The 13,457-nt window shown below is 46.1% G+C and overlaps 1 protein-coding gene across 1 annotated transcript in view; it reads left to right on the forward strand.

The window, feature by feature from the left end:
- The first annotated feature begins 2,472 nt into the window (after positions 1–2,472).
- The window catches only part of LOC8031185 (elongator complex protein 3), a 31,068-nt gene continuing 20,083 nt past the window's right edge, over positions 2,473–13,457 (forward strand). The window contains exons 1-8 of the mRNA XM_040213031.3: positions 2,473–2,845; positions 2,900–2,996; positions 3,054–3,144; positions 8,455–8,502; positions 8,562–8,632; positions 9,714–9,777; positions 11,599–11,667; positions 12,925–13,160. Coding sequence (XP_040068965.1) covers positions 2,830–2,845; positions 2,900–2,996; positions 3,054–3,144; positions 8,455–8,502; positions 8,562–8,632; positions 9,714–9,777; positions 11,599–11,667; positions 12,925–13,160 — 692 coding nt within the window. The 5' untranslated portion in view covers positions 2,473–2,829. The remainder of the gene's footprint in view (positions 2,846–2,899; positions 2,997–3,053; positions 3,145–8,454; positions 8,503–8,561; positions 8,633–9,713; positions 9,778–11,598; positions 11,668–12,924; positions 13,161–13,457) is intronic.

The raw sequence follows: 13,457 nt of genomic DNA on the forward strand, positions 1-13,457 counted from the left end.
TATTTATGATATACGTTTGATAATTAACACATGAAGCCTATTTCAGTTCTTTCAGAAGACATTGTGGGTCATTAGCGGCCGGTTCATACCTTGAAAACCTACCTAGACGCAGGCTTTGCTTTCACTCCTCTTTACATTTTTTTTCTCTCTTTTTAACTTCGTGAAAACTAACTCCAGCCATCTTTTTACTTACCGATTTACAATAGGGTACGCAGCAGTAAACCATACCATTGGTGGATCGTTACAGTTCAAGCTAAAGTACAAGTTGCAGAGCCCGAAAACATAAAAGCAATTCGGTGCTGTAGTCCAATCTGGTTCTACCTCCTGGCACCGCCCTCTTGCCCTTTAATCAGCCAGACAGAGGCGATTAGATCAACATTGAAAAACGGTTGGTACCGCCACTGGCGCCGCTCTGCGGCGAGGTGGACCCTCTGCAGAATAGAAGGAAGAGCGGTAATCACCTAGTGGCAGGGATGGGAGGCCGCAGGGAAGGCAGGCTGTGAGCTGCGTGTGGGTCGTAGAAAAACCTTTACCGCACGCCCTCAATGGAGAAACCAGGCACTGCGCCGGTAACAGCTGGTCCCATAGGGGGCCCTTCTGTCGGCAGGTCAAGATTACAGTGGGTCGTGTTCCGTACTCCCTAGACAACGCCTCCTTTGCCCTAGGGTACGAACAGCCACTGCCATGAATCTAAGTCGAACGCCACGTGGCGTTCGACAAAAAAGACAACAAAATCCCGTCTCTGAGTGTTGAGCAAACAGACACGTCGTCCGTGTCTGTTGTGTTTTTTATATTCTACATGACCACACTTTAAATATTTAAGAATATTTTATCAACAAACTCTTTTGTTGTAGAGGTGTTTTACAAACCTCGTTTACCGACGCCAAATCAAGCGTATAGAAATCACCACAAAGCATTGAGGTTCCTTTCTGGCTTTCCATAGTAATTAATGCTTATTATTTTTTTTAAAGATATGACATTAAAATGAGGGCTCTGTGGTGCTTTCAGCTTTTGTTGTTCACTGTTAACCATATTTTTTGGTGGCGTAGATTATTAAAACTGTACCCCTTCTGCCTCGCTTAAAGGAGCCCTGCAATGACTTTTTTTACTAATTTTTAATTTGCACCGAACCTGAGCGCACTGAATGTAGTAACTTAGTGAAACTTTTCTTTTCTCAAAATTCCTTTTATTTGAAAGTTATAGGCAAATTAAAATTACAAAAACAAGCAAAAAATAACCTCCCTCGTGACATCCTTGGTTGCTTGAGAGTGGCCGTGAACTAGAGAACGCGTAGTGAACTTGTAGAGCGCTCACTGTTGCCGCACTCCATGTTGACGGCGCGAGAGGGCGCCACCAAAGCATCTTCTGGATAGGCTGCATGCAGCGGGCAGCCAGAGCGGCTCTCATTGCATTTGCTGCGTGATTAAATACTAATTCGGCATGACACTTCATTGGCCACAAACGAAAGCAAACACGGGGTAAAGATCGGTTTAGAACGGGAGCCACTTCGTACTGCCATGCCCCGAAACGGCCAAACCGCAAGACAAAGATTCTCGCCGAAGGCCTTCGGAACGCTCGGAGCCGGTCGGATCCTCTTGTCGACCGCAGCGCGGCCGCGTACATCCGGGACCTTTCCGTGCGGCGCCTGATCTCACTACTCCTTTCTAGTATGCGCCGCCTTTTCCACCGCTTGGTGGCGGGCATGTCGATGGGTCATTTCATGTTTTCGTACTTAATGAACTGCATTCGTTTCTTTTCTGCTCTAAAATACTGAACAAAAACTACGTTTATAGATAATTGAAACGGTTCGCGCCACTTATATTTTGCATTTCGACTAAAAAAGAGCTTTTAGCGGCTCTGACCAGTATTTAAGCCCAGGACCAAAGACGTCACATTTTGCGCGCTTTCGGTACCGCGGGTCGCCCTCGTCGGTGGAGGAGGTTTCCGCGTCATCCGGTTAAAATATGAAGCATTGATATTTAGTTACTCTCTCTCTGTGCCCGCTGGCTTGCCCGAACCCCACGAGACGTGGAAACTGCAAAGAAGGTAGGCGCTTAAATATGATTGCAGGGCCCCTTTAACAGATTTTATCTCGTCCGCATACATTGAGCTGCTTGCACATCAAGAAAAACACAGGCCGACAATACAATGTTCATAAAAAAAAATAAAAAAAGGCCATAAACAAATTTGGTACAACTTCGTGAAAAGATTAGTGCCACGTTCAACGGCTTCACGCCGCGCGATAACGTCCGCATGTTTCGTCGCATTGTCACGTGCACCGATTGGGTTTGTCAAAAGCTGCGTCTCAAGTAACAAATAAAAATAAGAAAGAATTCTGAACCCTGCTTAGGTTTGCGTTCACGCCACGCACAAATCGAAGGTTTATCATTGCATCCGCAGCGGAACGCAGCAACGCGTTGGCATCGCATCTATCGCACGGTTGCTTGTTTACATGGTCGCTGGTTTCGTTTTCTCGCCGCTACCAAGATGGCGGACAAGGTACTCGGTGCTCTAGCAGATAGCGCTCTACATTTCGGACATGATCTATTATCGCTCTAAGGCCCTATACCTTGTTGAAAAACACCAAGGGAAAGAAGATGGAACAGGATTTTTAGCTAAATTTGATCAAACCCTCTGTATTCGGCTCTACCAGCGGCTACAGCCAGGCCAGGCTACAGCCGTTATTATTCATCCATCCATCCAATATGGCGGCGACCATAAGCAACGTTGTTTGGTGACTGCGTACGTAACGTGCGTAGTTTATTTGGTATTGCCCCCCAGAAACGCGCAGTTCTCTTCACCTTCAAGTGCCGAAAAGTGTAAATCGAAATGGTGGCAAAGAAAGGTGAGCGTGACATGTCGTACGTGACCCTGGCGAAAACCCGGAGGTTCCTTTCAGGTCTGAGCAAAGAGGAGGTTCAAATGAGGGTGATCTCGGAGATTATCAAGGAGCTTCTCGTAGCGCAAAAGGAGAAACGAGATGTGAATCTCAACAGGTAGGCAATCTGTTTTGGCCTTCTTGCTTCTATCGCCAACAAATGTCATGTCCGCAGCATCAAGGGTTCAATCTCCTCCAAGTATGGACTTCATTCTCAACCCAAGATCGTCGACATCATCGCTGCCATACCGGCCCAGTACAAGAAGGTTAGGCAATCTTGCTTTAAGTAGATTGAAAGTTCAATCGCCAAAATAAATAAATAAATAAATAAGCTGATGAACGGAGTCCGATGACGGAGGCATGCGGTTTAGACTAGCTTGTTTTAGCAAACGCCGTTTTGCCGACCCCAGTAAAGAAACACAGTTTAGAGAAAATGGCGATGAGCCCCCTTTTAGCGAATTCGGCCGCCGCGAACCGGCGTGTACAGATGGGTCATGTGAGTTAGCTATTTTGGACTTGGGTTAACGCGTGCACCAGTAGTGCACGCGCGAACTAGGAAAGCCTTTTTTAAACAGCGTCCCCTTTTCGATAAACGGCGTTTATCTAAACTGAGGCTCTGCTTTCTCTAAACCGTGCTTCGACAAAACATACCCGTTCTCTAAAACGTGCTTGGATGAAATGGCGTTCAATCAATTGTAGTAAGTGTGATGAAACTTTTTAGAATGGTGCCGTCAAAGGGACACTGACAGGGTATTTGTGCTCGCCGAGATTTTTAGTTGTACGTGACATATGAGAGCCCAACTACCCAGAACAGAATTTGCGGCTCGAAATTCGGTTTCTTTCTGCCCCAGAACCGCCGATCGAGAACTGGCTGGTTTGAGTGGGAGGCACTCACTTGATCGAATGACGTTTTAGCGAACGCCCACGTTTCATCGAGCGACACTTTAGCGAATAGTCGGACGCCGCGAAGCGGCGTTTTCGGGTGGGCCAAGTGAGTTCATATTTTTGTAATGAGTTGCCGTAGACTGTCGCCGCGAAGCGGCGTAAAGCGCAGCGCGACGGATGGGTTAACGCGTGCCCCCGTTATTCGCTAAAACGACCATTCGCTCAAATGTCGCCGTTCGCTAAAATGTCATTCGCTCTTGTGATATGGACCCGGTTTGAGTCGCGCTTACCCTCTTTTTCGTGGTCACGGGCCGTTTTCTAAGGTTTGGACACAACCACCAAATTTAATCAGTCATTGGTCATTGAAGGCACACAGTAAATACTAAAAATAGAAAAGAATATGAAGCCCATTTTTTTTTTGGCTTCCAAAAAGCTGCAAATATGTTGACTGAAGAAAAAAAAAAAGAAAAAAAGGTTGCACAGACAACCGGAAGCATTCTGTGCGTTCACTGCATAATTCTCAGCATGGCGTCGTTTGGCGTTCGCGGGACTTGCGGGTGGCAGCGGACGACGGGCGTGGGACCCCTACTTCAGAACTGTTGTTCACGGTACCGGCGAATTCTGTCTTCCTTCGAAAGAGAAATTTTGGAGCGATCAAAAGAATTGATATTCATCCTGTACGACACGCCCGACCAGCAAGCCGATTGCGTGAAGACGTCGCCGAGCCGTCGTTCTTTCTAGTGGCTGAAAACATCGCTCGCTCAAACGTCAAGCACAAAGTGCGTACTTCGAGTTGAATACAGACGCGTACGGTTTCTTTACTAGGTGCGAATGTGGTCAATGCGTGGTGCTGCCCAACTTCAAGCCGGGAGTGCATGTGCTGGAAGGAAATCGGCAGCAAACTTTCCGACGTACAGTTGACCGGCTGCATGAGAACGGAAAAAAGAGTTCCTTCAGTAGCTCAGTGAAAAGGCGTCTGCTTTACACGCTGTGGGCACGGGTTCGATCCCTAGAAAATGTTTGAAAGAAATCTTTTTTTATTTCAAACATTTTGCGATGTTTACATTTTTTTTTTTTTACAGTTATCACTGGAAAAAAAAAAACAGTTGTTGTGGACGATACGTCGCTGAACTAAATGGTATGGGATTCCTTTTTTGTCACCTGTGCCGCACAATGCCACTTTCAGATGCAGGACATGTGAGGCAGCTCTTCACGCAACATCTTGGGAGAATTTTTTCGGAGCTGATCACGAGAATTCACCACGGGCATTCACTACTAATTGCCAACACTTAAATGTACAAAACAAGAATGAGCGGAACAAACATAACTGCAAAGGAATTGCATGGCAAACGGATCCGACAACGCATTTCGTCTGCTGTGCGCAAAAAAAAACAAACAAGAAAAACATAAAAAAAACAATTGCACTGTTGGGTGTAGCCACTTGATTTCTGCCACTCACTCTCTCCTTTCCACTTCTTTGTGCAGTACGAGGGTTTCGGTTTCGAGCAGTTGCGTTTTTTGGCTTTATTAAAAAAAATATGTGGCTCTACAGCAAATTATCAATTCGGTAGTATTCCGACACCATAGTAAATCGCCTGTCGAAAATTTAAAAAAAAAATTTTGGGGGGGTGTCAGTGTCCCTTTAAGTCGGCGCTGCTTTACTCCTACCCCGACGCTCCGAGTTTCATACTCCGAGACCAGCAACTAAATGACGCATAGCATACAGGAGTATGACACGCCGAGGCTGCGTTCCAAACCTACTCGAATGGATCTGAGCTACCCTGGGTGGAATATGTCAAGTGACTACAAAAAGAGAGAAACGCTGGATGCGAGTAGGTTTTCGAAAACCACCTTTAAGTCTTGGAACACGGCCAGAAACTACCGACGAGCCACACGAGCTCTTTCCGATTCTGGATATGGGTGGCAGAAGCCGAAATTATTTCGAAGATAAATTAACTAGGCCCGTGTGGAGCGATAGAGTCTAAAGCAGTGATGTGATTGCCGCGCCACTTGCGCCATACTGTGCCAAGGGGCTAACCCTGCTACATCCTGCCATATTTTTCCAAAATATGGGTAATCAGCGCCAAGCCTGCGTCGAGGGACCAATTTTGGTCGCCTTTGAAAACCGAAACTAAACTGGGTACCATAATTGAGCACACATGAGCTTGGTGGTTCAAGCAGCTGTCTGACACAAAGTACCCTGCATCAATCGTTCATCCAATCTTGCATGATTTTTCTCGCTGTCTCTCGTCTCGCGTCTTTTTAAAAAAATTTCAATGATAGACGTGGGCATGTGCGGACACTCCGACGCTAGCGTGCTGGGTACCAGCCATGCCGTCATGCTGTGAAACGAAACCATGTTTTTGCGCGGCGGGGGTTACTTTATAAGGTGAAGCACTCACTTTTAAAAGCAACGGCCGTGGCCAAACTTTTTGTCCCTGCCTGCCAGTCACCATGGTCGCGTGACGTCATACATTGCCACCCCATGTCACTGCAGTTATGGCACTTTCTAAACTGAAACGTAAGGACTGCCGCATGGTCATCAACAATCCTGTTCTTGTTTAAACGTTACTATAAACATCCTTTTAGCTAAGACTGCTGTGTCGAAGTATTGATTACCTAAGTTTCTCTCGGTACACTTTCTTTCGAGACGTACCCCGGTACGTGAAAGATCAGCCGCGAAAAAAAATTGGTGAAGAGAAGTAAGCTAAAGCAATGAAGGCAATGTCTGCATGCTGGACCCGCACAGCAAGCTTATTTGTCTCGAGTTCAGTCGTTGCACAAAGCGCTCTTAAGAACTTGACCCTGGCTCACGATGTCTTGCATCGATGCACTCAGGTTCTTTTTTTTCTGTGTTTAGCTTGTACCTTGCCTGCCGGCCTGTCAAGCACGTGCTGCTGGACTGTTTTTTTGTCGTATGTTGGACAGTTACATTTTGCATACAATTTTGGGAATTAGTTGGAGGTGGAGCGGGGTGGCATGGTTTTGATCGAACAGCCATCTCCTCTCGCGCGACAATTTCGCCTTGCTTGGCAGTAGTTACGTGTTTCATCAGTTGGAGACTGCTTCCGTATATTTAGGGTTCCGCGTTTTCGTTTTTTTATTTTTTAAAAATTCGGCATACTTTTTTCGGTGTCTATTTTAAAATTCAATTTTCGTTTTTTTTTTTTTTTTTTTTTGGTGTATATTTATTCCCCTAAAAGTTTATTGTTTTTTTGGTGAAAATGAAAGAAACACCATCGGACATTGGATCAGATGATCCGTGTAACTGTGATATTTGTGATCAGTCAAAGAATAACGGCACATACACATACGTGGTCTTTGTTACAACTTCCGTCAGGACACACCTCATAATCGCGGAATTTGCGGGCATAATCTTCAGCGCGCTTCTTTTTCCTTCCCATTCTGACGACGTGACCATCTGAGGTGATGACCGTACAGAAACCAGCGGAATGGAAAAAAGAAAAATCTATTGTATTTCTGTTTTTAACCACAGGGCCATTTGAGAAAGGGTGCTAAGAAAGGTATTAACGACTTTCCTCAATGTCCTCTGAAGTGCATGAAGTGAAAAACCTTATACTAGTGGACATCCAAACTTCTTTTTAGGACCGGGAACTTGATACACTCGGCCCGATCACGGAAAGGCCTATCCAATACCTCTTGTTGCATGTTGAACCTTGAAAGAGGGCAATCACGAAGATGTCACAAAATGTTGAACCTTGCAAAGCCCTCTCTTTCTCTCCTACTTCTTCCTTATATTGACGCGGCCCTAAAAAACTGACCTTTTTCGGTTAAAACCGAATTTTAGAAAACGAACTAGACTTACTTTTATTGGTTTTTATTGGTTTAAAGTGAAAACTCCGAACCCTGCATATATTGTATTACCAGTCAACCTAATGATGTGATATTTACTACTAAGCTGGTCATTTTCAAATAAATATTAATATGTGCAGTTTGGTCCTATATATTTGTATCATTTAACTGAAGCATTGCAAAATGTGTCATGTCATTGGCATTTCAGTTACATGTTGAAGGACTCCCAGGTGGTCTATCTTGACTATAATTGGTTGATTGTGGCGAACAATGTGTCCTTCGTTTGTCCACCACTTGAAATGAATATCTTTTTTTTTTTTCTAAGAATATCTGCTCCAAGAGCCACTTTTGCTGCTCCGAAACACTGTTTTAGCTGCTCCAAAGGCCACTTTTGCTGCTTTAAAACTCTGTTTTGGCTGCTCGAGAAGGTGCTCCAAAACGGCTTAGGCCAATCAGATCACTGCTAAAGCAAAAGAGACGGTGACGTTACGAAGTTTCTACGAGCGTTTTATTTAATATACTACGGTTGAAAATATTCGGTTCAGCTAGGTCCACTAAATAAGCTGCGCTCAGGGGACCTAATTTCCCGGTTTTCTTGTAGGTGCTGCCTTTTTGGTGTAGAGATACAATTTGAGAATGCGACCTCCCGAGTTCTAGATGCGCTCTCTGGAAGTTTGGGCAACATAGTTTTGCTCTATCTAGAACCATTCTAACGTTTCCCGAGGGTGGAAACAGATGTTCTCCCATTTCAGACACAGCTTGTTAGTGGCAGTCATGATGTGAAGCCCCTGGGTGGCTGAGGTGTCATTGCTGCCAGACGTAGCTCGCCTATAGGCTCCAGGTTGAGCGAGTCGTCTTTCTTTTGCTGTCCCGATCAGGTCCTTCTCCCGAAGCTTAAGGCAAAGCCCGTGCGAACTGCAAGCGGAGTAAGTGTGTTTGTGTCTGCGTGGAGTGTGGCGAACCCGCTAACATTTGCACTTTCCAGATTGCGGTGGTTGCAGTCATGTGCAAGCCTCATCGATGCCCACACATCAACATGACCGGAAACATCTGCGTGTAAGTAACCTCTTGATTGGGAATGGCTGCCTGCTTCGAACCTTTCAACGGGCTTTGTCACGTGGTCCCGTGCCTCAGAGCAGAACCAAACTTATCGAATTGGGGGGTTTTACGTTCTAAACACACGAAGGGCATCTGGCACACCTCGGCGGGGGATTAAGGATTGATTTTGACGTCCTCTTTTGACCCCGGGTCGTCCTGGGGTCCCGACCGAAATATTGCTTACGAGGTGTCCGAATACCTACATGGTATCCGGACACCTTGGCCAGGATATGAACCTGCCGCCCGGGGATTCGTAGGCCGGCTCTTAGCACCGAAGCCACAAAGGCAGCTATAGAGCAAAACATTGGTCGGAACAGCTCTGGCCCATTTGGCTACCTTTAGTTAACTTGTGTGTACCTAATGTTATTTCATTGTGAGGGTCGACAGAATGGCAGGTCATCTTTTGGAACGAACTTCGTCCTGCTGGGAAAATATTAAAAAATATGTAGTAACAAAACAAGAATGTGGGCCACTTCCAGTTGATCGCACCTGTGGGGTAAGCTTCTGTATTTCGCACCTTCAACATCGTAACTTCCTGTGGAGCCGTCCAAAGGGGTGTTTGGGGGAGACACTTTTTCTAATCAGTAGCTAATAGTTGCACTTTGTGGTCGGGCTGATACTTTTTTCAATGGTGTCTTTTATGTTCTCATTATTTTTCTTTTTTCGCATGAGGCTGTTTTTTTTTAAATATAAAATACAGGGTGATGAAGTAATACCTGAGCAAGACAATGGCCCTTGCTTCGTCCATTTTGGGATATGCAGGAGTACCTAACTTGTAAAGCCTTCCTGGTAGGCCTACTGCCCCTGCTTTAACTACTTTTGGAGGCCTGGTGCTGAAGCGCAGTTCACGTCTGGCACCTCGTAAATGTTGACAGCTTAAACAGTGACAAAAGCTGTGAACCAACTAGCTCCACTAAAGGTCGTAGTGTGGCACACTGCGGAATCTGTCTCGTCGCACTCTAATACTCTCGTTGCTTTATCAAAATTGCAGGTATTGCCCGGGCGGACCAGACTCTGATTTTGAGTATCAAAATTGCAGGTATTGCCCGGGCGGACCAGACTCTGATTTTGAGTACTCTACCCAGTCGTACACCGGCTATGAGGTAAAATAATTTTACGTGGATGGATAAATGCGTATGGCTGAGCCCTTTAAATTCTTGCCAGGGTACGGTCCTGATGAAACCCTCTGGCAACTGGGCAAGGTAGACGGCCGACAAGTTCGAATATTGCCGTTTTCCTCACAGTATCGACAATTTAAACTCTGCCAGCCGAGCTAGTTGCTGACACTAAAGGTGGTTCACACTTGCAAGTCACAACGGTCGCACAACAGCTTTTTGTCACAAAATTGACCTGTTCGGGGCATTCTCTTCCAGAGTGATTTTTGGAACCGGCTGCTGCATCATGCTATGTTCACAACACGGATGCAACGCGCCAATCTTTCATAACACACTCAAACTGAAGTGCAAGAGGAAGAACAAGGGGGTGATTGGTGGCCGAGTGGGCTAGCGCGCACCAGCTCTGAGCACATGGAGCAAAAGCTCGCGCTTCAGAACCCGGGATCCTGGGTTCAATTCCCACACCTGCCCGTTTCAATCTGGATAAGCATCATACCGGCGTAGGGTCATGTATTACTACTGCGTAGTGCATGTTAAAAAAACCCAGGCTAGCAGTCGTACCGCACTGGCTAAATTTTTAATCTATAGCTGGGAGACAAGTTGCTTGTTGAGCCAGACTAAGTTCTAGGCTGTATGAACATACACACACCAATAATTTTTTTAGAAGCAGAACGAGTTTGTTTATATTTTGATTGATTGTAGTCTGAACGCACCTTGCGCTTACGTTTGCGCGTGTTATGAAAGGTAGGTGCGTTGCGTCCGTAGTGTGAACATAGCATCACCCTGCGGCTGAACCAATCACTGGTGCCTTAGAAGTGATGTATAGTGCACCTCGCATTTGTTTACATCCGGCACTTGGGAGAGATGCAACCAACAGTCCATTCAATGCCTCAGTTCGTGGTAACGGCCATGGGTACAGAACCATAGAGGTCTGCAGTGGCTCTAATCAACGCTATTAAAGGGTACCCATTTTTTTTATAACGAGCAGTGCTCCCTTATTTGAATGAGCGCCCGCAGAAGAACTCCGCCTGGCAGCAAATTCGTGGCTTATGGCTCAAAAGGTACCGTATTTATTCAAGTAATAGCCGCACTGTTTATAAGAAAACCCGAGGGTTCACTTTTCCGTGAAAAATGTGGCTTGCCAATCACCGCGATCGGCAGCATGATTCTAGCGGTTTACAGGGCAGAGATAACGTCTTTGCGCGAAGATACCATTTGTGAAGATTGCATTTGTATGGAGACTCGTGTTCTCAATCTAGTTATTCGCTATGCTATTTATGTGCAACGAAATGATTGGCTGTATATGTGCTTTGCGGGAAAGTAGACTCAAGGACATTGTTCATAAATAGTGCGGCTACTACTCAAGTAAATACGGTACATACTGCACCGCAGAAGCTCGAGTGAGTGCTCACCAATGTAGCGATTGTGCTTTTGTTGTGCGTTTCCAAAGGACCCAGGCCGATATCACCAGTGTTTCTCTTATGGCGCAAGCGACGCACGTGTAACTGTGCGACAACAAAAAGGCAAAAGAGCGAAACATGAACTCAAGCTGAAGTGAGAAGGACTCGAATCGACGTCGGCTCCAAGAGAGCTTCAGGGAAGCGACTTGCATGTTTCTAGTCAGTTGCTTGACTGCTGCAAGTTGCAAGTGTGAAGGCACCTTCATTCAAGCTCTCGAACACCTCGCTGGCTTACATGGCTGTTGGAGAACCCAGGCAAACAAGCGAAATGATGTGTGGCTTAGAAGACGAAGAAACTGGTGCCAGGGTCAGTGTCCTCTAAACCTGACCGGCGTCTTTGTCTTTGCAGCCGACGTCTATGCGGGCCATCAGGGCACGCTACGACCCGTTCCTCCAGACACGCCATCGCATCCAGCAGGTAAGGACGTCTGGATCAGCAATCGGTTGACTAGGCAGTTTGGGAAGTGGACGCGTGTGCATTCGTCAAGTGGTCGGATGAATTCTGGATGAGCTCCGGTAAAAATACCATGTACGCTGTGCTAGTGTGAACTAGACTCGCACGCTTTTGTGCATTTTTGCTTTGAAAGGGTGGTGGCGGGCGTCAAAATTTATCGCTTGGTTTAGTACTCCAACTGAGCACTTTCCAAAACTAGAGTAGTTTCGATGACATTCTCCTTCAAGCACCAGGTTTCTCGATTTGAAGGTGCGGTCACGTTTATGCACAGGCTGGAAAGTTTGTTCGGAGCTGAAAACATGACATCAACCTTCACTCTGTTCGCTGTTCTCTTAAAGCCGTAAAAAAAAATTATGGATGTACGGGACGATGACTGTTCTTTTTTTCCTGTCGCTCTGCGTTTGTTTGACACAACGTCCTTGGTTCACTTCTTTGAGGAGTTTTTCAACGACCGACCCCAATAGGAAAACAGGGTACCCTGCGCACTTCAGCCTCGCAATTTTCTCCTCGGAGCTCCTTTGTGCCAAATGTGTTCCAGCCCATGCAAAAACAAGACCACAACTTCAAATCGAGCATCCAGCTACTCCGTGAAGCATAGAACAAACTTTGTGCCTTGCGTTGAAGGGGTTGTCTATTGATTCCCCTCTTTCTGTAGAGCAAAAACTTAGGACAAACTGGGCAGTGTCCTAATGACTGCCTTCGTGAACATGACAACAACATTGTCAACGCCAAGTCTGGCCACTTAGGAATCGACTGTCGGGATCGTGGTTGTTCAGTGTATTTTAACAACGGCACCGTGTTAGGAAAAACTGTCTACCAATGGGGAATTATCGAAGCCGAGAACATCATGCAACCGGAGGACAGATGCGTTAGTATGCTGTCTATAATATTGTCACAAAAAGAGATTAATTATTTAGCCACGAATCTGTCTAAACGTTAGAAGGCAATTTCTTCCTTTTTAATTTTCTGGCGTTTTCCTTTTTTTTATTTGAAAATTGTCTTAAATTAAAGTAGAAGTAGAATCGGAAGAAGTTTATCGCGCATTACAGAGTCGTTAGTGAGTGCCGTGTGAGTGTTTGTTTTTTGCGTGTTTGGAAGCTCGAGGAACAGTTGAACGGCCAACTTGCCCAATCTAAATCTTGGACAGCCTTCACGTCGTCGGGCAAAAACGGAGTGATCACAAAGGAGGATGCGACGATATAGTCCACCTTTTGCCCGCAGCTGCGTCAGCTAGGCCACTCGGTGGACAAGGTGGAGTTCATTGTGATGGGCGGCACCTTCATGTCCCTTCCCGAAGACTACCGGGACTGGTTTGTGCGCTCTCTACACGACGCCCTCTCGGGGCACACCAGCGGCTCGGTGGGCGAGGCCGTGCTGTATGGCGAGCGGGCGCGCACCAAGTGCGTCGGCATCACCATCGAGACCCGGCCGGACTACTGCCTCAAGTGGCACCTGGGGTGAGCCCGCATCCTTACGTCGTTTCATTGCCCGGACGCAAACTACCGTCGTGCCTCGGGCAACGGGTGCTGCAGAAAATAGTTAAGGGGGACACTAGCCAGGAAAGTCGACTTCTGTACCGCTTGCTTGATTTCAATCAAATTTGCAGTGGAAGTTTATATGAGTGGCCAGACCATCTCTGCCAGATTTCATTGTCCTCTGTCAATTCTGGAACTTGTTACGAATGTTGCAATATGGAATTTAGTGTGTTCGCTTAGAAAAACTATTGTACTAAAATAAAATAAAAATTTGAATTT

Source organism: Ixodes scapularis, unplaced genomic scaffold, assembly GCF_016920785.2.
Source record: "Ixodes scapularis isolate PalLabHiFi unplaced genomic scaffold, ASM1692078v2 PGA_scaffold8__174_contigs__length_109621045, whole genome shotgun sequence".
Lineage (NCBI taxonomy): Eukaryota > Metazoa > Arthropoda > Arachnida > Ixodida > Ixodidae > Ixodes > Ixodes scapularis.